Source organism: Chiloscyllium plagiosum, chromosome 4 (genome assembly GCF_004010195.1).
Source record: "Chiloscyllium plagiosum isolate BGI_BamShark_2017 chromosome 4, ASM401019v2, whole genome shotgun sequence".
Classification (NCBI taxonomy): domain Eukaryota; kingdom Metazoa; phylum Chordata; class Chondrichthyes; order Orectolobiformes; family Hemiscylliidae; genus Chiloscyllium; species Chiloscyllium plagiosum.
Genome location: NC_057713.1, coordinates 89,397,665 through 89,420,452, shown reverse-complemented (window position 1 = coordinate 89,420,452; position 22,788 = coordinate 89,397,665). Strand labels below are relative to the sequence as shown.

General features: G+C 39.2%; 1 protein-coding gene across 1 annotated transcript in view; it reads right to left on the bottom strand.

The window, feature by feature from the left end:
- The window catches only part of LOC122549191 (collagen alpha-1(XXI) chain-like), a 173,905-nt gene that overhangs the window by 55,578 nt on the left and 95,539 nt on the right, over positions 1–22,788 (bottom strand). Inside the window, exons 15-16 of the mRNA XM_043688582.1 lie at positions 22,467–22,520; positions 9,773–9,826 (exon numbers count right to left, since the gene is read on the bottom strand). Coding sequence (XP_043544517.1) covers positions 9,773–9,826; positions 22,467–22,520 — 108 coding nt within the window. The remainder of the gene's footprint in view (positions 1–9,772; positions 9,827–22,466; positions 22,521–22,788) is intronic.

Sequence of the window (22,788 nt, the reverse complement as noted above, 5' to 3'; positions counted from 1 at the left end):
AAGCCTTCAAGGAAAATGTAACAGATGTTTTCTTCTGTAGTACTTAAACTTTGTCAGTACAACATGTACAGAGCCACAATGTATTATTAGAAATACCTAGAAAAGGTACTTTGAGTAGCTTTCCAACAGTTCAAGAGACATCAGAATTAACAGTAAATTGCTTAAATAAAAGTCACACTGGAGTTTAATTTGTCAGATCATATTTTACACTGTGCTAGCATTACAAAATGAAAAGGAAGAGAAAATGGTGAGCAAGATCTGAGGAGGGCATCAATAACTAATGTGTTTATTTTTGTCCAGAAATGTCTAGTGTTTGTAAAAGGTCAATAATGAGAAATTCGATCGAAATGAATGAAACAGAAATAAAACAAAGATCAACTTTTATTGCAAAAGCAAGATTTTAATCGCCTACACACTACTGGTGGTTTAAATTGTGCTTCACTAGAAGATGCAATGCATTGTCCAATAAATAAACAACAAATATTTATCTTAGAATTATTTTGAGGTGGAAAACTGTGGATAGTTGCTCTTCACACTCGGTTTGTTTTAATTTATTTATCAAAAGCCATATTGAAATGTGGCTGTGAGTTAATTCAGTTTCTTACACTGGGCTTTGGACAAGATGCCAGTTCAATTAATTCCTCCTTCTGTGTTGTTCAAAACTTATTTTTGTAGTATTAGAAAAGGTTATCATCTGTTTTGCTACTTAGGAAGTGGTCTGAAATAATACTGCAATATACTTCTGAAGTGGGATAATGTTCCAGAATATAAATCAGTCTCATGGTATGATACGGTTCTGAACAGGCAGGATAAAATGTTGAAGGGGAACTTTACCTTTTTGAAGAGATGCACTCAGTTTATGATCTACCATGATATATTACATAGAATAAGTAACACTGAAACAGACCAATTGTTCAATTGGTCAATATTGGTGTTTATGCTACTTGCAAGCCCTCTCCTCCTCCAAATGTTGCTCCCCCACTCCCTAATATCTTTCAATTCTCTCTCTAATATACACTGTGTATGTGTCACATTATTTATTAACAACTTGGATAATGGCATAGAAAGAATTACGTCCAAACTTGCTAATGACACAAACATAGGCAGCATTGTATAGAGTGTAGATGATAGCATAAATTTACAAAGGGATATTGATAAACTAAATGAATGGCAAAACAATGGAAGATGAAGTTCAATGAAGCAAGTGTCAGCTGTTCCATTTTGGAGTGAAAACAAATAGATCAGCGTACTTTTTAGGTAGTGTGAAATTAAATAAAGTGCATGTAAAAAGATGCTTGAGGGGTCCAGGTGCACAGTGCTTTAAAATGTCACGAAAAGGTACAGAAAACAATCAGGAAAGCAAATAGTCGCTAGCCTTGATATCTAGAGGACTAGAGTACAAGGATGCAGACATTATACTGCAGTTACACAAAAGCCTGGTTAGAGCACCCTCCCCCCAGTCCCCCCCATCCCCCACCACTGGAGTACTATGAGTAGATGCGGTCACCACATTTTAGGAAGGATGTATTGGCCTTAGAGGGAGTACAATGTAGGTTTACAAGAATGATACCTGGACTTCAAGTATGAATTATGAGAAGAGATTACACAAATTAGCCTGTTTTCTCTAGAATTTAGAAGATGAGGTTTGTTTAGAAGATTAAGGTTAAGGGGTCTAACGGGAAAAGACAGGTAAATATAAATAATTTCCACTGGTTGGGGATTCTAGGGGGCATAGCCTGTGAATTAGGGCTAGACCATTTAATCAAAGAATTCCTACCATGTGGAAGCAGGCCATTTGGCCCATCGGTCCACACTAACCCTCCGAAGAGCATCCCACCCAGACCCACTCTCCTATCCTAGCTTTGTACCCCTACATTTCCCATGGCTAATCCACCTAGTCTGCATATCCCTGGACACCATGAGCAATTTAGCATGGTTAACCCATCTAACCAGCAAACCTTTGGAATCTGGGAGGAAAATCAGAGCACCCGGAGGAAACCCATGCAGACACAGACAGAATTTACAAACTCCACACAGTCACCGAGGGTGGAATCGTACCTGGTTCCCTGGCTCTGTGAGGCAACAGGGCTAACCACTGAGCTACTGCGCATCCCACGTTTTGGAGAGACGTGAGGAAGCACTCACACTCACAAGAGCTGGTAGATGTTTAGAACTCCTTTCCACTGGTGGCAGTGGATGCAGGATCAGTTGTTAAATTTAAATCTGACATTGATTAATTTTTGTTAAGCAAAGGCAAAGAGCTAACGACGAGAATATGGAATTAGGCCACATAACAGCCATGGTCTCATTGAATGGTGGAAGACTTGAGAGGCTGAATGGCTTACCCATGTTCCTATGTTCCTCTGTCCGAAGTCTCTCCATCAATGTGTCAATGGGGTCTACTTCATTACTACATGTGGCAATTGGCTACATATTCTCAGACACTGAAAATATTCATCCTAAATCTAGATTTGATCTGTTGGGGCAATCTCCTCATCCGGTCGAAATAGTTTCTCCACATTAATTCTATCAAACCATTTTATAATTTTAAAATCCTCGATCTAATATGCTCTTAAACTTCTATTTTCTGGAGAAAACACCTGGAGCTGGATCAATCCAACTTGATTTTGCATCCAATCTTCTGGTGACATCCTTGGAAATCTTTCCTGCACTTTCTCCTTTGGTCACTATCCTTTCTTCTCATGGTCTGGAGTCCAGAGATCAACACTTTGCCATGGATGTATGCAAATCTAATGCTGGGCTGTATTTAACAGATCTGACAGAGTTTCTCACCCGCTGGCTGCAGAGCCGGTGAAAATCTCACATCACTTCTTTCAGGCATGTTCTGTTGAATTATGGGAACATTAGAGTGGTGCTGGAAATGCACAGCAGGTCAGGCAGCATCCGAGGAACAGGAAATTCAACATTTCGGGCAGGAGGCCTTAACCATTCCTGATGAAGTGCTCCTGCCCAAAACATCGATTCTCCTGCTCCCCGGATGCTGCCTGACCTGCTGTGCATTTCCAGTACCACTCTAATCTTCAGCATCTTCAGTCCTCACTTTCACCCTGTTGAATTATGTGCCATTTGAGCACTTGACTGCCTCGAGGTTGGCCTTCCCAGAATCAAGGAGGCTGGCTAGCCACTGAGAGGTTGGCAGATCAATTGAACACAGTGCCACCAGAGAGGCAATAGCTTCTGTTGGAATGACAACAATGCAAGGCCATCAACTGATCCCAGGCTCACAGACAGGGGATAGTGGGAGGGGATTCACAGGATGTGGGTAACAGCGGATAGGCGATTTATGGAGTTAGCAGTGAAAGGGGATGGCTGTCAGCAGGCCATCCCACTTCCCAATGTTTGGTCCCTTGATCAGGGACTGGTGGCTATTTTAACAACAAACTCATCCAGAAGCCTGGAAGTAAATATGCCAGGGTTTGCTTACTGTGCTCATGACATGGTGAATTCCCTGCCTGACACGGGGTTACCCAGAGACGGGATGAGACCCTGAAATGGGCAGATTGATTTAAGGGTCTCAATTGGCAATGGGGCTGGATGTTTGGGTGGAGTTGCAAAGATGGATTGGTCCCCATTTCCGACTCTCCTTCCTGATTAAATGCTTCCCCAGCCACCACCAAACCCCTGATGGGATGAAATTATGGGGATCGCATCTGCACTCATTAAATTCCACTCATTTGCTACTTGCTTTTGTAAAAGATTCCTCAATAATGAATTCCAAATGTTGTTTACATTCTTTATGGACTTATCAATGCATGTTGCTGCTCTACCCACCTCTCAAGTGATTAGTGAAGCTGTTCATGATAATAATGCGAAAGGAGAAATACTGGCCAAGGCATCGAGAGTGAAAGAAACTTTTACATTTACCTGAGCAGTCAGAACCCTGAAAGATACCTTTGGAAATATGTCTCTTCCTTCACTAAACTGTTATCCTTGTTTGTGCTCAAACCCTCGAATAGCTTCGCATCCACGATCTTCTAACCAAAAGAAATGAATGCCACCAGGGAGGCAAGCAAAGAATTGTTTCATTGTTCTTTCTTAGGACTTGCAATTAGAAGGTCAATGCCACTCAGTATTAACAAAGGAAGTGTAGGCTTTTCACTGGAAATTAGTTTATCAGATCTCGCTAATGTTCCTAATTTTATAGTACAAACAGATGCATAGGAATGTCGAGGGAAAAAGCTATATATTTAAAAAGGAATATTATATTAAAATACTATGAAGTTATTTTATAATTAAGTCAGCGTATTAAAAGTTGACAAAACAAATGTCATACGAAATGCTAGAATGCTGACTTTCAAGAACTTACATTGCATTTTGTTTCTCGTTGCTTTCATCAGCCACTTACATCTTCTGTTGAACTCAATCTAATTTTGAAAATTCATTGGCAAGCCAGCCAGAAGCAGGAGCAATTATGGAACATTTTATCCGGAATATTCCATCCAAGTAATGACGATACCTTATGGCTATAGGAAATCATTAAATGTTGAATGTTTTCCCCAGTGCCTAAGACTGTGCGGTAAAATTGCTGCTCAAAACATATATTGTACATGGGGAGATGGCATAGGAAGGATAACTAATCCTTCCAGCCTGTTAGAACTGGACAGAAAAATAGTTAAATGAAATGATGTCGCAATCGAATCCTGCTGTGGTGAAGCTGACCACCCAAAGCCAGTGGGATCTTTATACATAAAGTTTGGGTCATGTAAAAGTATCAGGTTCTGAATGCAATCTTAACTCAGGTCTCCCACCAGCTGAAGGGCTGTCAGGTGAAAATCTGGTTTCAAAGAGGTCACACAGGCTAAACTGGCCAGGAAGAGCTGACAATCAAGGGTATATACCCAACTTTTAATAAAATTACAACCATTGAGCTCAAAGTTTGAATGTTTTGGGTATCACAGAAACTGTACAATGTAAAACAGGCCATTTGGCCCAACAAGTCCACCCCACCAAGCCTCCAAAGAGAAACCCACCCAGACCCATTCCCCTACCATATTACTCTACATTTAGCCCTGACTAATGTACCTAAACTACACATCCCAGAACACTATAGGCAATTTAACATGGCCAATTCACCTAGCCTATCTTTGGACTATGGGAGGAAACCAGAGCACCTGGAGGAAGCCCATGCAGACACGGAGAGTATGTGCAAACTCCACACAGGCAGTAGCTCGAGGCTGAAACCAAACCAGGCTCCCTGTGAGGCAGCAGTGCTAACCACTGAGCCACTGTACCGCCATATGAAGACCTACATTAAATAAATGTGTGAACCATTATTGGGTTCTCATTTCTGATTGGAGGTAGACTGTCCAAAGAAAAGGTCTGTACAACTTAGTTAAATTGTAAGCTATTTTAAATTCTAGGCTCCTGCAATAGTTTGACTAGAAAATATTCATTTTTCTTTTTAATTAAGCAACATTATTCATTTCCGTATCTCCGTCTATGGTGGTTCATACTGGATAAAGTTTCATCATGACTGGCAGCCCACGGAGGACTTGAATTGTTAAATATAATAATGAACTGGTGACAAACTAACCTTCTACTTTGATTTCTAGGCTGCAACTAGACATTTCATATTTTGCTTTCCATTGTAAAAAGCCAATTTGTCAAGATGGAGGTGAAAGATGAACTAACAATTTCTGACTCTCAACAAACTGTTCAGTAAATTTGAACTGGCATTATGGGACGTTAGGGAAGAAAATCACTAGTAAAGTTGCAGGCTTGTAAAGAACAATTCATGCTCATGATCACACCGACTATGTGGTTGCTTCTTCTGGCTTTCCTTGTTCTATAAATGGAATGAATTCCAGAGCACCACTACCCCACTGAAACTCAGCATGGATCACCACAGAGGAACACAGAACATAGAACATAGAAAAGTACAGCACAGAACAGGCCCTATGGTCCACAATCTTGTGCAGAGGGAATAGATTAGATTTGATTCCCTACAGTGTGGAAACAGGCCCTTCGGCCCAACCAGTCCACACCAACCCTCTGAAGAGTAACCCACCCAGATCCATTTCCCTCTGACTAATGCACCTAACACTATGGGCAATTTACTATGGCCAATTCATCTGACCTGCACATCTTTGGACTGTGGGAGGAAACAGTAGCACCCAGAGGAAACCCACACAGACACTGGAAGAATGTGCAAACTCCACACAGACAGTCACCCTAGGCTGGAATCGAACCTGGGACCCTGGTGCTGTGAGGCAGCAGTGCTAATTACTGAACCACTGAGGAAGAAATAAAACTGAATAAAGTTGCCGAACTAAAATGAAATATGAATGGATTCCAGTCAAAATTATTGCAAGAGGCCAGAACTTGCAATTGTTAATAGTTCACTACAAGTAGCTCAGTTGGCAGTGACTGCAACAGCAGCAATTCAATTCCCATGCCATCTGAGGTCACTTCAAAGGCCTCAACTTGGCTTGAAATGTGGTGACCCTAAGGGAATACTCACCACCAGTTATCTCTCTTATACGAGAGAGCAGCATGTAATACTCTGGGACCATGACAATTTTTAGGTCGATGCCTATTCATGATTACTCATTCATGGGGAAAAAGGCACTTGTCAGAGCCACCACTAGCAACAAGTGGGTCTAACTGCAACCCCATGACTCCCGCATCTCATGATCCCAAATCACAGTCATCACTGTTAAGTTTTGCTTAGAAACTTATACAAATAATTACTTGTACATCTATAAAAACATTGCACAAAGCATTTTTTTGACATTGTGGTAGAGGCTGATATAATTATAACATTTAAAAGGCATCTGGATAAATATATGAACAGGAAAGGTTTAGAGGGATATGGGTCAAATGCTGGAAAATGGGACTTGATTAATTTAGGATATTTGGTCATCATGGACGAGTTGGATCAAAGGGTCTGTTTCTGTGCTGTACAACTCTATGATTCTACATGAATATACAACAACATATGAGAAACAGTTCTTCAAAATCACAACCCTTAGCAGGGAGCTACACTTATGAGTCATATGTAGCATGTATTCCGATATCAATTCAATCTATTTTCTGTCCATAAATGGAAGATGGTGCATCTAAATTCTTGATTTTATACTCCAGGTAGGTAACACTCTCTGTATTCACCTCGAGTCCATTTAGCTTAAATCACACGTGTAAACATCCTCACTGTTACTCTTTAGAATATAAAACAGAGATTAAAGTTTGCATTATTTGTTATTTTTCTTATTCAATTAATTTCAATGGTTAGTACAAATGAAATATTGATTCACATTAATTCTCTCAGTTTCCTATTCAAATATGTTAAGTATTAAATCTTTAACAGTCTGCTAGTATAGTAAAAAGAATCCAAATGTCTGGTTTTCATTTACAGGAAATTAAATGTTAAGTCTGTCATAAAAAAGACCACATGAACCTTTTATAAGTTATGATTTTCTTGTTCCATTTGCTGACCAGGCTCTAAGTACAGGCACTAAAGTGCTTATCTGTCAAAAACGCCCCTTCTTTCTTACTGGGCTGCATTTCCAGCAATCCACAGATTAACCACACAAAATCTTAAAAGGAAGTGACAAGGCACCTTTAAACCATCAGGTAAAGCATGCTCCTTAAAGAAAATGAGTGCAGCTTCTCAGACAGAAGGAAGGGGAAATACAATACTGGTGAATGGTTGATAACATCAGAGGCTAAGTAGAGGAGGCAGGACTAAACCAAAACTGGAAAAAAAACGTTAATTGATCTTCCCATTGCTAGTGCACTCCCATTAATTTTCATAAGCCCACTGTATTGGGATCACATGCTCTATGCCATCCAAGGCTTATGAATGAAGTTTGGATTCTTGTACAGTCTCAGCGTATTTTCAAACTTGTCACCAACTTGAAAAATGTGTTGAGAATCCTGGGTGCGAATCTTATAATGACAACTTTAGAATAATTATTAAATGACAATTTCATACAAACCCCACCTTCAGCTTCCTAAGGTGGGATATATAGCTTATGTTGTTTTCTTAACATCATTATTTATTTATCACTCCATAAATGCAACTGCATTGGCAAACAGCTCACAAAGAAAATAATTACACAGAAGTTGAAACATAGGTATGATAGCAACCAATATCTCATTCATATCTTCATCATCTGCCAAACCTCTAGGCCTGACAGAAATTATTTCAAAAGTCTAGTCCAAATGACATTCAACTCAGTCTGTGGAATATATAAAACACCACTTAAACTTGATGGATTATAATATTAATTTAATATTGTGCATTTAGCGTAGTTATCAAGACAAGATATATGCTCAGTTAACTTTATAATATGCAACATTTGACTCTGACAAATTTGCTTAGATAATAGAATGATCTATATTTTGACATGATACCATGAATAATGGATTGTCAGATGTAGCAGCAAGAATAAATAATTCAGCACATTCTCGTTTTACAATATCGATCCTATCATAGAATCCCTACAGTGTGGAAGCAGGCCATTCAGCCCATCGAGTCCACACTGACCCACCCTATTCCTGTGACCATGCATTTCTCAAAGTTAACCTGCCAGCCTGCACACTGTAGTATGGTCAATCCACCTAACCTGCATATTTTTGGACTGTGGGAGGAAACCAGAGCACCCGAAGGACGCAGGGAGAATGTGTAAACACCACACAGACAGTCGCTCAAGGCTGGAATCGAACCTGGGTCTCTCACACTGTGAGGCAGCAGTGCTAACCACTGAGCCACCATGCTGCCCTAAGTCAGGGTTACTGTTCACCTCTGACAGAATCATTGTAATCATATAGGCATTACACCACATAAAATATAAAGTGATGATCAAGTAATAATGCTACCTATCTATTTTTGTTTTGCTCTGAGGATTTAGATATTGGCTCAGGCACTCAGTGCACAGTTGCTAATCTTAAACAAGGTGAAGAGCAAAAAGCTCAGGTGAACCAAAAAAGTATGGTTGAGTTACTGGAGTATCATGGGCAGGGGCTTCAGGTCTTTTTCTGGACTTAAATCTCTTATTTGCTATTAACGCATCTTTGGAACAATCTTTATAGATGTTAAGATGGTTACTGAAAAAGCCATGTGTTACAATTGAAAGGGAAATGAATTTCCAACCAAATATGGGAATAAACCAAGAATGTACCTATCAAAGGATTTTGAGAAAGGTTATTTGTATGGTAATACTTCTAATTGTCAGCATCTTCATCTAAATCATGATTGATACCTACCCTTTTTTAATTAAACTCCATTAGAGAATAATAATAAGTTACAAATACAAGATATAGATCAGAAACCTGTGTTCTCTCCCTATAACGGTCCATTGTGTAAATATACCATCCAGAAGTATTACAAACCACAGAGATAAACAGTACATCCCAATTATATTGCTTACCTATTGTGAGATGGTTGATCTCAGACTTAGCAGTGGCATAATTAGCTTGAGCTTGGGATAAGTGTCTGAAGTTTTCACTTTCCAATACTATCCAGTGAATTCTGAAGAAGATTGTGTGTGCCTACTTTGTTTTAATATATGATAATACCAGGGGGAAATGTGTCCTCCACCTCCCCCCTGTATCAAATTGCCTAGTGACATTCTACACTGAGGCTCAGACAAGAAGGATGACCATTGAGTTAAGGTACTGAACACCTGCTGGATGCACAGTAAAACAATTATATAATGGTAACCAATGGGTTCAAAAGGAAACGAAAGAAAGAACAAGAAATACAAATAAGAGATTACATAACATGGTCTGAGATATGCTTCAATCTTACCATTGGGCCATGTTGTCCATTTCTCCCTGGCAAACCTGGATTGCCATTTTCTCCCTGGAAGAGCGGAGAAGTATTTTAAACTCTGCTGATGGAAAAAAAATTGTTCAAAAATTGTTCAATTTCTTTTCTGACCAATTATGAGGAAACAAGTTCAATGGATTCAGATAAGACCGAATTCTACAAACATTTTTTTAAAAGCTGTATAAAATAATTCTAAACACTGATTTAGAAGTAAAATAAACCCACAAACTGTGGGTGCTGGAAATCTGAAGCAAAACCAGAGTGCTGGAGAAACAGGCGCAGCTGGTCTTGCAGCACCTGAAGAGAGAAACCAGTGTTAATGTTCCAAATTAAATGCCAAGGCAGGCTGCTCAGATAGCCTGTCTCAGTTCTCTGGGACTTTATCCAGATTTTAGTTCATCTCACAGTCACCTAGATCTCACCCTTCACAATCCCTCATCCATCTCCCCATGGTCCTTCAGACCCACCCCAATTCAAGCTCACCCTGTTTCCCGATCAACCCCTAACAACTGCTTACGCTCCACGCCAACTCATCAAAACTCTCCCAGTAATTTTAAAGGGCAATTTCCAAGAGTTAAGCGTTAGTTAAAAATTACAATGTTCTGAAAATATAATGCAGATTTCACTATACAGCGTGAAATTAAAAATCTCACATTGAAAGCCCATTCAAAGCTTTTATCTTAAATCTCAAGCAGTTACCTGCTCATAAAAGTAAAACAAAAGCTTTCACTCAGACCCCATATCACAGAGATAGCCAATCCTTTAGTAACCCCTTTAAACTGTCAACCCAACTGAACTCAGAACCCAACTGAGATAATTGTAGCTTTTAGAAATCAACCAAACATTCATAAAAAAACATTGGGGAAATGTCAACACACAGCTAATGAAATTGCTTGAACTATGCTTTTGATACTCTCACTGACATCTATATACTGTCCGTTTGCATATAGTATACTTTTTTAAAGTACTGCAGGTTTTCATAACTTCAGATCATGATAGCTAACTAGAGCATATCACCCATTTCATCTGGCCTGTAAATGTGTGACTCCTACACTGCAAGTCAAGTCCCCTGCAGGAGCCAAAATGCAGTCTGTTTGAACTCAGCACCAACTGTTTGAACATTATCCTACCAAGTCCAGGCTTTGATGATATGTGTATCATTCTCTGCTCCTGTTCCCCTCTCACCAAAAATCAATCTGTTTAAAATGGGACAGGACCTCCACATCTGGGTCCAGGCCACCATTTGGAAGTTCCATGGAGCCTTCACAAAAATCGGAATGGAACTTGAGCATGAGCACAGAAATAAATATACATTTCAAAATATAAACATAAACATATGCAACGAATACAAGTCACTGAATGTAAAGATAATTATTTGCCTGTTGAAACTTGGCATATGAAACTAATTCTTTCCTTGTCTTCAAAACTAGAGCAGTGTGAATGAGATGAACTGTGATCAGCAGTTACCTCCGATTCTCAGTAATTTTACAATAACACCATGAAATGTTATACAACCAAATTTCACGGTTTTACCAGGTAGCAAATAATTACATGTACAGAGAGATTGGGGCTGTCAATATAATAAACACAGTTCAGAAGCACGGAAGTCTTATTTGTGGCAACATTTGTGATATTGAAGAATATTTTGCATTCAGATAGAAAATATTCAGTTATTGACCGGACTCTTTTTCCGAGGTCACATCTGAACATGGCTTAAGTTTTCATTAGATTAGATTAGATTCCCTACAGTGTGGAAACAGGCCCTTCGGCCCAACCAGTCCATACCGACCCTCCAAAGAGTAACCCATCCAGACCCATTTCCCTCTGACTAATGCACCTAGTACTATGGGCAATTTAGCATGGCCAATTCACCTGACATGCACCCGGAGGAAACCCACGCAGACACGGGAAGAATGTGCAAACTCCACACAGACAGTCGCCTGAGGCTGGAATCGAAGCTAGGACAGCATCAGGGTTTCCAGGTTTGATTCCAGCCTCAGGCGACTGTCTGTGTGGAGTTTGCACATTCTCCCCACGTGTTTTTTTGATAGAATTAGAAATGTCGTGGTTGAGGGTATGTTCACCAAGCTGGGATGTTGATTTGCAGATGATTTGTCCCCTCTCTATGTGGCATCTTCAGTGCCTTGGAGCCTCCTGTGAAGCCAGACTCCAAAGCTCTGAAGATGCCAGCGAGACAGGGGACAAAATGTCTGCAAAACAACTTCCCAGCTCGGTGAACATAACCACAGCCACGACAACTGGCACCTGAGCTACAAATCTTTACACAAACGTTGAGAATTAAAAATATTGATTTTGGCAAATTCACAATATTTTGCATTAATTCTATTTTTGAGAGTCCAATAATGATTTACTGTGTGTACAAAACAAAGAATTCTTTGTCCATTTCCTGTTGAACATCTGACCATGACAAACATCTGCTTCACATTCCTTTTAGAACAGTTCAGGCTAAATCAAACAGTCTTCAGATGTACTATTCTAATAGTCTCTGGCTACTAATTTTATATCAAGGCTTTATTAGTCAATCTATAGTTTGGTACAGCACTCAGATCAAAATCAAATAAAAGGGCAATAGATGATAATTCTTTATGTCATCACATAAAAGATAATAATTAATGCCAACATCATGAGGGGCATCGATAGGATCCTTAGTTAAGGTCTTTTCCCCATGTCAGGGGAGTCCAAAACTTGAGTTTTAAAGTGAGTAAGGAAAGGTTTAAAAGGGATTTAAAGGACAACTTTTTCACCACAGAGCATTGCTCATGTATGGAATGAGCTGCCAGAGGAGGTTGTTAGATTAGATTACTTACAGTGTGGAAACAGGCCCTTCGGCCCAACAAGTCCACACCGACCCGCCGAAGCACAACCCACCCATACCCTTACATTTACCTTAGAACTTAGCATGGCACAACCCACATATTGTGTCAGGAAACTCTCCTGCACACATTGAACAAACACTGACCCATCTAACGAACTTGAGCTATAGCTTTCCCAATCAATATCAGGAAAGTTACCTTAGAACTTAGCATGGCACAACCCACCCATACCCTTACATTTACCTTAGAACTTAGCATGGCCAATTCACCTGACCTGCACATCTTTGGACTGTGGGAGGAAACCGGAGCACCCAGAGGAAACCCATGCAGACACGGGGAGAATGTGCAAACTCCACACAGTCAGTCGCCTGAGGCAGGAATTGAACCCGGGTCTCTGGCGCTGTGAGGCAGCAGTGCTAACTGCTGTGCCACCGTGCCATTGTGGAAACTGGTATAATTACATTTAAAAGGCATCTGGATGTGTAAATGAATGGGAAGGGTTGAGAGGGATATGGGCCAAATGCTGGTAAATGGGACTAGAGTAATGTAGAATATCTGGTCAGCATGGAAAACTTGGACTGAAAGGTCTGTTTCCATGTTGTAAATCTCTATGACTCTGTCACTTTAACATAAATGACAAAAGAAAATCAAGCTAAATTCTGTAGTAACAATTCAGATAAGAGTACCGGATAGTGAGAAGGTAATTCACGAAACAAAGCTTAACCTACTAACACACATACTCTGAATCGTATTTTTCCAGATCTCTGCATTGCTTCACTTTACTCTAAGTGGCAAAATCAGCAATCCTGTGCCCACAGTGTGGACCAGACTCTTTGGAAATAGAGGTGGAAGCAAATCCAAAAACACTTTGTGCAGATCTTTTAATCTGTGCCACACGCTGGGACCATGAGAGCTCTGAACATACCTGAACTTCATGTTTGTTTGCGCTTGGTATCTTTTTCAGGTTTTGATGCAGAATTAAACCATAGTGCCCATTTGAGCTGATCTTCCATTGATACATCATGCCTGATCTGATTGTGGCCTCAATTCCGCTGTCTGTCTGCCCTCCAAACTCCTGGATTCTTTTGTATATCAAAAACAGTTCTAGCTCAACCTTGAATACATCCAATGGCCCAGTCTCCACTACATTGTGGACAACAGAATTTCACAGACCAAGGACCCTCAGAGAGAAAAAAACTCTTTATTGCCATGTTTAAAGATCCCTTATTCTGTGCTGTTCCCCCACCCCATACGTCACCACCTATGGCTTCTTTACTCATGTCCTTATAAAACCATGTACCATCTGATTTATTGTAATTCATAAAGGCATTTTCAGACTAGTATGGCTGCTGCACCTGATATTCCCAGATGGTCTCCCATCCACATACTAACCAGGCCTGAGTCTGCTTAGGTTCTGAGATCTGACAAGATCAGGCGAAGTCAAACTTTGAGCAGCTCCCGGGAGCAGGAAGCAATGCAGGCAGAGATCCTAATTGCTTGACAAGGTAAACATCATGGTCCCAACAATGGAATGAAAGTTTACAGTTAAGATTAGATTTAGATTAGGTTAGATTCTCTACAGTGTGGAAACAGGCCCTTCAGCCCAAGCAGTCCACACCAACCCTCCGAAGAGTAACCCACCCAGACCCATTTCCCTCTGACTAATGCACCTAACACTATGGGCAATTTACCATGGCCAATTCACCTGCCCTGCATATCTTTGGACTGTGGGAGGAAACCGGAGCACCCAGAGGAAACCCACGCAGATACGGGGAGAATGTGCAAACTCCACACGGACAGTCGCCCAAGGCTGGTTCTCAAGAATTTAAAGATGGGTCAAGCTTCCAGGAAGTTCTTCTGTATGCATTTGTAAATCATGCATACTTGTTGAAAGGTAAGCCTGTCAACATCACATTCCCACTCCCAATTAAGATCTCCACAAGTAAGAAATAAGTTCTGATATAAGAGCAATATAGTAGGCAAGGTACATAAGTCCTGGCTTTGGAGTGAGAAGCTATTGCATTGTTTTCTTTTAGGGAACTGTTATATGTGCCTTGTCGTGATTTGACATCAGTTGACAGCACATTAAGCTGCATAGGGCTCAGAGGAAAAACACTGGACTCTAATGGACATAAGTCAAGGAAGCTAGCCAAAGCTGACCAGAGGAAGGCGGAGGTTTGGGTGGGTAAAGGGTAGCAGGCTGACTGGTGTGCAAAGTCCAGAATGTCTAGCTGCAATCAACCACTCAGAAGCTGGGTGAAGTTCCTTGTTTGCAGGAAATAATCGCCTATCTGGGCGATCTTTAAATCTGGTGCAAGGACACTTGGCTGCAGAAGATAATGACAGGTATGTAAACTTACAAGACAAGATTCGCATGTTCTTCATTTGTGCATATATAATGAGGTCAGAACCAACCTTATTATCAAATGGAAATGATGATTATTGCCATTCCTGAACCCAATCTTAAGACAGAATCTTCCGCAGCATAAGATTCATAGAAAGTTCACCAGTAATAGAACAAAGGCAAATGTGATTAGTACACAAAATATTCTTCTTCCACCTATGACACAAACTTTTCAACTATCATGTAATCAAGACCTTTCCATATTGATTACAGAAACATATAGCTATAGTTAGGGTTGGGATGGGATTTAACTATAACTTTAATAAATTGCTATCTATAATCCAACTCAACTGCAACACCTTTCACTTATTTTACAGTATGCAATAACTTAAGAGTTTGCAATGTACACAGGATTGCTGGAACTTTTTTATTATTGGCTTGTTTGTGTAAAATGTTCAATTCTGCTAAAAATACTAACAAATTCTCAAAATCATTATTTGAAAATTGATCATCTCTTGCCACCACTGGACAAATACAGCAGTGTACATTTCAGAAGATATTACCTAATTTTGATAATGTTATCTAACTCAACTTTAATGTCACCTTCACAGCTACAGTTCCTGAATCATATTCTTACTTGTATTAAAGTTGCAAGCTACATCACCAACATTATCCAGTAACAATTAAATTTAAGTTTCATTGCAACACAATGCTGTTAAACCAAAGCATGTAATTCACGTAACAATAATTTTTGTTCTTTTGTATTGATGTCTTTATATTTTGTTATGTAACAAATTGACACTTCAGCAAGCAATCAAGAATATCCAAGTTCCAATTAAAAATAAGTTGACCTTTAATATCTCGAAGGTAAGGTTGACCTATAAATGCTAGCACATCATTTCCAGAGAAGCTTTAAATGTTTCAGTTTTAAATACTTGGCTTGAAAGCTGTTTCAGACAAGGTTGACCGAGCGTACTAATTATGTGCAGGCTCTTTGGTTACAATCCACATTCCGTAATTAGCACAGATTAACTGTTCTTCCAAAAGATGCACACCCATCATTCAACGTTTTGTTGAATGACAGACTCCTTTGCAATTTCCATTGGCATGGCCTCATTGTCTAACACTGCCTATTCATGTTGTCCTTCAGGTGAGACATTTGAAGAGTTATCTTTTCACAAAGTTGAGTGGTCTATTTATTCTAACGTTTGAACACTCTTATCATGTTGCAGCAATATTTTCTAAGCAGCAGCAGTTTATAATTTTTACTATAGTAAAATTAAGTACAAATCTGAAAATCTACAAATACATTGATACTGAATACTACTGGGTAAGGGGAGTCACATAAAAGATGAGATTCTGTGGGATTTCTGACTGTGTTCCACATGCTTTATGGAAGTGTTCAATTTTGCTGCAGCTGCCCCTAAGTTCAGGAAAAGGAACATCTGCTTTAAGGCTCTGATTTTCCTTGTCTATTGATGCATACAATTCCACTCTGTGGAAACAGTTCTACCCTCAGTAGTTGCACATGTGGAAAAGTACGATGACTGAAGTTGCCAAATCCCCACTCAATGAGGCACATGCTGTTTCTAGCAGGGATCTTGTGATGGACTACTCACCTGATGCAGAGTTTGGGGGGAGCTTCATTATTCATGCATAAATTCTCCTTGATATGTTAATGAAGGGCTTACTGCAGTCTTAGGGTCCCGAAGGGACATCGGTTTATTACTAAATTGAAAGCATCATCATTAAGATGCCCCATTTTAATAAATCAATTCATTTGACCAGTTCCTTAATATCTACTTGTTAAGGGCTAACTCTAAAACGCAGATGTGCTATATTTAACAAGCTAGCCAAGATTAGGATGTCAAATGGACAATGGCTTTTCATCACAACGCATACATTTCTCATCTCACCCAAAAACCTCTTTATTTTTTAAAATTCATATTTGGATGTGGGTTTGACTGGCCAGACTAGCATTATTATATTAATTCTTATCTGCAGTCCATGTAGTGTAGGTACATCCTCAGTGCTGCTAAGGGGAGAGTTCCAGGATTATGACCTTTCTTAAGTAGGTGAGTTAACAAAATGCAACTAGAGGATGAAACGACACAAAGCACTCTAGATGTGGTGCCACTGATATCTGAAATACAATTGTATCAAAACTTCCCAACTTTTTGTATTCCATTCCCCATACAAACTGACAGCATTCTATTTGACCTTTAATCACTTGAAATACCTTGATATGTTGATATTACCTCTGTGTGATTCATGTGCTGGAATATCCAGATCCCTCTGTAAAACCATGTTCTGCAATTTTTCTCTATTCAAATAAAATGTTGCATTTCTATTCTTCCTGCCAAAGTGTCCAAATTGTCATATTATACTTCACCTGCCAGATCCTTACTCACATATGTAATTTACCTACATCCCTTTGCATTCTGTTTGTGTCCTCTTCACAACTTTCCTACCTATCGTTATCAGCAAATTCAAGGCATTGTTTAATAGTTTGTAAATAGCTTAGTCTCCAGCATTAATCCTTGTTGCATTCCTCTAGTTACTCTTTGTTAACCCACAAAATGAAGCATTCTTCCCGATTCTCTGTTTCCTGTTATTTTCTGATGATACCTGTTGATAAGTAGCTTACTGTACCACAAGCTCTTACCTTATGAGTCACCTTTGATGTGGCACCATTTCAAATACCTCTCAGAAGTCTAAGTACAGAATACTTACAGTTCCCCGATATTCACATTGCTTATTACTTCCTAAAAGCACAACAATAACTCAGTCAAGCAGGATTTTCCTTTAGAACATAAAAACAAGAATCAGGAGTAGGCAATTCAGCTCCTTGAGCTTTTTCCACCATTTAATACGATTATGGCTGTTCTCATGTTGGCCTCAAATCCACTTTGCTGCCTGCTTCCCATAACCCTTCAATCCATTACTAATTAAAAATCTGTCTTTCTTCTCCTTAAGTTTATTTAAAATGTCCTGGCATCCATCACACTCTGGGATAGTGAATTCCTCAGACTCCTGATAGTAGTAGTTTCTCCTCATCTCTGTTTTAAATCTTCTACCCCAAAACCATGCATTAAGGTTTTATAAGTGTGCTGGAATCTGCTTAATAATATGTGCTGGCACTTTCCAAATGACTCCTGACTCCCCCCGTTACTCAATAGAGGAGTTACATAGGGTAATACGGTGGCTCAGTGGTTAGCACTGAGGCCTCACTGCACCATGGACCCAGGTTTGATTTCACCCTCAGATGACTGTCTGTGTGTAGTTTGCACATTTTTCCTGTGTCTGCATATGTTTCCTCCGGGTGCTCTGGTTTCCTCCCACAGATCAAAGATGTGCAAGTAGGTGGATTGGCCATGGCAAGTATCCCATAGTGTCCACAAATGAGCAGGCAAAGTGGAATAGTTATGGGAATTGCAGGGTTACAGGGATAGGGTAGGAGTATGGGTCTCGGAGGGATGCTCTTCAGAGGGTCGGTGTGGACTCGATGGGCCAAATGGCCTACGCCTGCACTGTAGGGATTCTATTTTTCCAATCTGAGATGGGACCTTTCTAGATCTTGGAAGTTTGGAAAATCATTGTGAATTCATCTATTATTTCAGCATCACTTCATTTAAAAATCGAGACTGATGGACCATCAAGGCCTGGGAACCTTTCAAGATGCAATTTTAAATATTCTCTCAATACTTTTTTTCTGGTGCTTATAATTGTTTTAAGTTCCTCCATCCTTTTCACTTTTTGATATAAAATTATTTCTGAGATGCAGTGAAAAAGACACAAATATCTGTTCAATGCATCTGTCATTTGCTTTTTTCTTCTTATTAATTCCTCAGATTCTCTCCCTGGAGGACCAACAGTAACTTTAGTTAATCTTTACCTTTTTAAATACTAATAGAACCTCTTCCCATCTGTTTCTTTATTTCTAGCTAGACTTCTCTTTTACTTTCGCTCTCACTATTTTTAAATAATTCTTTGCTGGTTTATTATTTTGTCCAATCTTCTGGCCTGCCATTAATCTTTGAGCAATTGCATGCCTTTTTTATTCTCAATTTAAAAAAAATCCATACATGGGTATCGTTGGTTAAGCAAGCATTTATTACCTGTCCCTAATTGCCCAGAAGGCATTTGAGAGTCAACCACATTACAATGAGTCTATACTTAGGTCAAACAAGATGAGGACATGAGTAAACAGACAGGTTTTTGTGACAATCAACATGGTAATGATAAGGCCAACTGTTAATTCCAGAGTTTTGCTTAATTCAAATTTCACCATTTGCTATAGTGGGATTTGAACCCATGTCCCCAGAACATTAGCCTGGGTTTCTAGATTACGAGTCTATTATGCCACTGCCTCCCCATAGTGATATTTAACTTCCTTAGTTAGCAATGAATGATGTATCTTTCTCTTAGAATCTTTCTCACTGGAATGTATGAATGTTATGAAATATCTCTGAAAAGTTTGCATCTGCAACTCTTGTGACCTATACTTTAACCAAATTTCCTGTTCACTTTAGCCAGACCTGTCTTTGAACCCTCACAACTTTAAGTTTTTCACAATTTAAGTGTTTCACACTAGTCTTGGAACAGGTCTACCCTCTCACAAATTGAATGGAACATTCAATCATTTTATGATAATTGCTATCTAATGACTCCTGCACTATGAGATCATTTGTTAAACCAAACTTATTGCACAGTACCAGATCTGGAATAGCTTGTTCCCAGGTTGGGCCTAGAACATGTTGATTTAAAATATTGTCCTGAAAACATTCTATGACCCCAGCTCAGATTACTTCTGCAAATTTGATTCATTCAATTCATATGTAGATTATGAAAGATATGTAGTATCTTTCTCACAAGCTCCCATTATTTCTTCCCAATCAACAGTGTGATTACAGTTCAGGAAATTATGTACCACTCACACATGTGCAATCATTTGCTGTTTCTTATTTCTATCTAAATTGATGCTACATCTTGATCTTTAGATAACCACCAATATCCATACAAATGCAACTCTGTGTACACCAGTCTTTGTGCATGGCTTTCAGGTAATTCGCAATCCAGCTCAATTGATTGCCACTAAGGTCTTATAGGCGAAAGTGAGTATTGCAGATGCTGGAGATCAGAGTCAAGATTAGAGTGGTGTATCAGGGAGTCTCCTTTGTGACACCTAATCCAAAGTTTTTTGAAGTTGAGTTAGATCTTCCAACAGTCATTGATTCAACAGTAATTAATTCAACAGCCATTGATTCAACAGTCGTTCATTCAACAGTCATTCATTTAACAGTCATTGATTCAACATTCATTGATTCAACAGTTGTTCATTCAACAGTCATTCATTCAAGTCATTGATTCGACAGTCATTCATTCAACAGTCATTAATTCAACAGTCATTAATTCAACAGCCATTGATTCAACAGTCGTTCATTCAACAGTCATTCATTCAACAGCCATTGATTCAACAGTTGTTCATTCAACAGTCATTGATTCAATAGTCGTTCATTCAACAGTCATTCATTTAACAGTCATTCCAACTACCAAATCGGAGATTTCAATTGCCAAATCCACAAAATCATAGTGATGCTTCAGCAGAACAGTTTCTCCATAACAGAAGAGATGGATGAGCATTTGAAGCCACAGTAAGTCTATATAGTAGATTAATGGGGGTAAGGTAAAATTGGAGGGAGAAGAGACTATACAGTACTTCAGGTATTGCTGTTTACCAGGGATTAATGTCATGTACTTTACACAGGATCAAAGTCTCACAAACCCATTTGTCCCTCTTTTCTAGTGTTACCCCATGCAAACATTTAGTACAACCTGCAACAGTCAAGATTTCTAGCAAGTTTTCAGAAATGCAAACTTAATCTGAAATCTGAACACACGGACAGTCCGAAGATCATGAAGCGGGGATTCTTTATTCCATCTGTATTAGGTACTTACAAACATGATGGGAAATTAAGGTTAAACAAGGACATTTTTGCAATACTTACATTAATTGAAGCCTGTGATATACACTATGTTCAGTCTGATTCCCATAATACCTTCTTCGCCAAAAGAGAGTCTTCTCAACTACTCCAGTTACACTCCCTCACTGTAACCAGAGATCCTGGAACAACTACACGTTTTGTTGCTTATCGCTCTCCCCTGCCATTGCCACCTACTGCTGGAAATTCCTTTACATAAAATCAATCTAAAAAAATCATAGTTGATGCAAAGAAATGTTTACCTCACACTGAAGTTATATTCACCACAAACCAGTCTCTGACTCAGTTTCAAGGTTCATCAGTCATTTCCTACTGCTAAGACGAATCCCAAAAAGTGTCCTGATTGAATTGAAGTAAGTATGTTTCTGATCCAAATGGAGATGTCATTTCTCATCAGTTTGTGCTGTTATGTTGCTTAAAGTAAAGCTCACAAATATGATTATCATATTATAATCCCAGATTATAATAATTAAAACCCAGGATAATTGCCAAAACCAATGGAAAATAAAAATATCTGTAACCAGACTTCATTAATTATAGAAGAAAACTTAGCTCATCACATAAAATTATATAAAATACAAGCACAGAAATAGCCATTCAGTCTAAATCATCAACATCAATGTTTATCTATCACATGAGCCTCACCTTCTTTGCCTTATACTATTTTTTATTAATCTATTTATTTCTCCCTCTTGAACTTCTCCAGCTGGGTCAGAATGCATTGTTACTATCTACCTCACCTACACTATGTGGTTGCAGATTCCTCAGTCCCACTACTGACATATGATTGTTTCATGTACCTACTCCAAATAAGAGTCAACACATTCAGTCTTTGAAAAAAAATTACCTTGCTGCCAAAACGCATGTGATGAAGCTCCTTCATGCAAACAAGAAGCAATCAAGTGATTCTACTACCAGCCAACAATCATATTTGGTTCTGGCTCACTTACAAAACATAAATAGCACTGATTCTGCATGAAAGCAAACATCAAAAGGTCATTGGAAGTACCAGCTGGATGCAAACAACTCAGGAGCAAATCGCTCAATCCAACACAGTAATGCTCAGTTATAAAATGATAAAAACTAGTACAAGAGGAATAATATACACTCCCCTTCAGTTTGGTGTTTGTTATTTTATTTTCACTCAGCTACACCACACAACTACAGTGTATACAAAATATCAAAAGTGCTTACCATTCAACTATGCAAAGTACCTTTTGGCATAGACCACTAGTTTCATTTATTTTAAATTGACTTTAAAGGCCTCTGTGAAAGACCAATGTGCATACTTTATTAACCAGAACACCTGTCCTGCCGCAAGGAAGGTTCCAGCTCAGTTCTCATAAACAAGCCGCTAATCTGCCAAGAAATGTTTGATTTGGAGCAGGAGTTATATATCATTGGAGCAAGTAGAAGCTGCAGATCGGAATTCTAAACTGGATCCAATTATTCATCCACAACTTTAATAACACCATATTTCAAACACATCTTACCTTTAACCCAGGTAATCCTGGAAGGCCATTAGTTCCTGGAATTCCAGGTTCTCCCTGAAAGCAAGTAAGACCAAAAAAACAACCATGGTCAAAGTGCTAAAGCAGAATGAAATATTAACTTACTTCTTTGTTCATCGCATTATCTCATTTTAGAATCCCTACAGTGTGGAAGCAGGCCATTCAGCCCATCAAGACCAGACTGACCCTTGAAGAGCATCACAGCCAGACCCACATCCCGACCCTATCCCTGTAACTCTGTATTTACCATGCCTAACCTACCTAACCTACACATTCCTGGACACCATTGGCAATTTAGTACGGC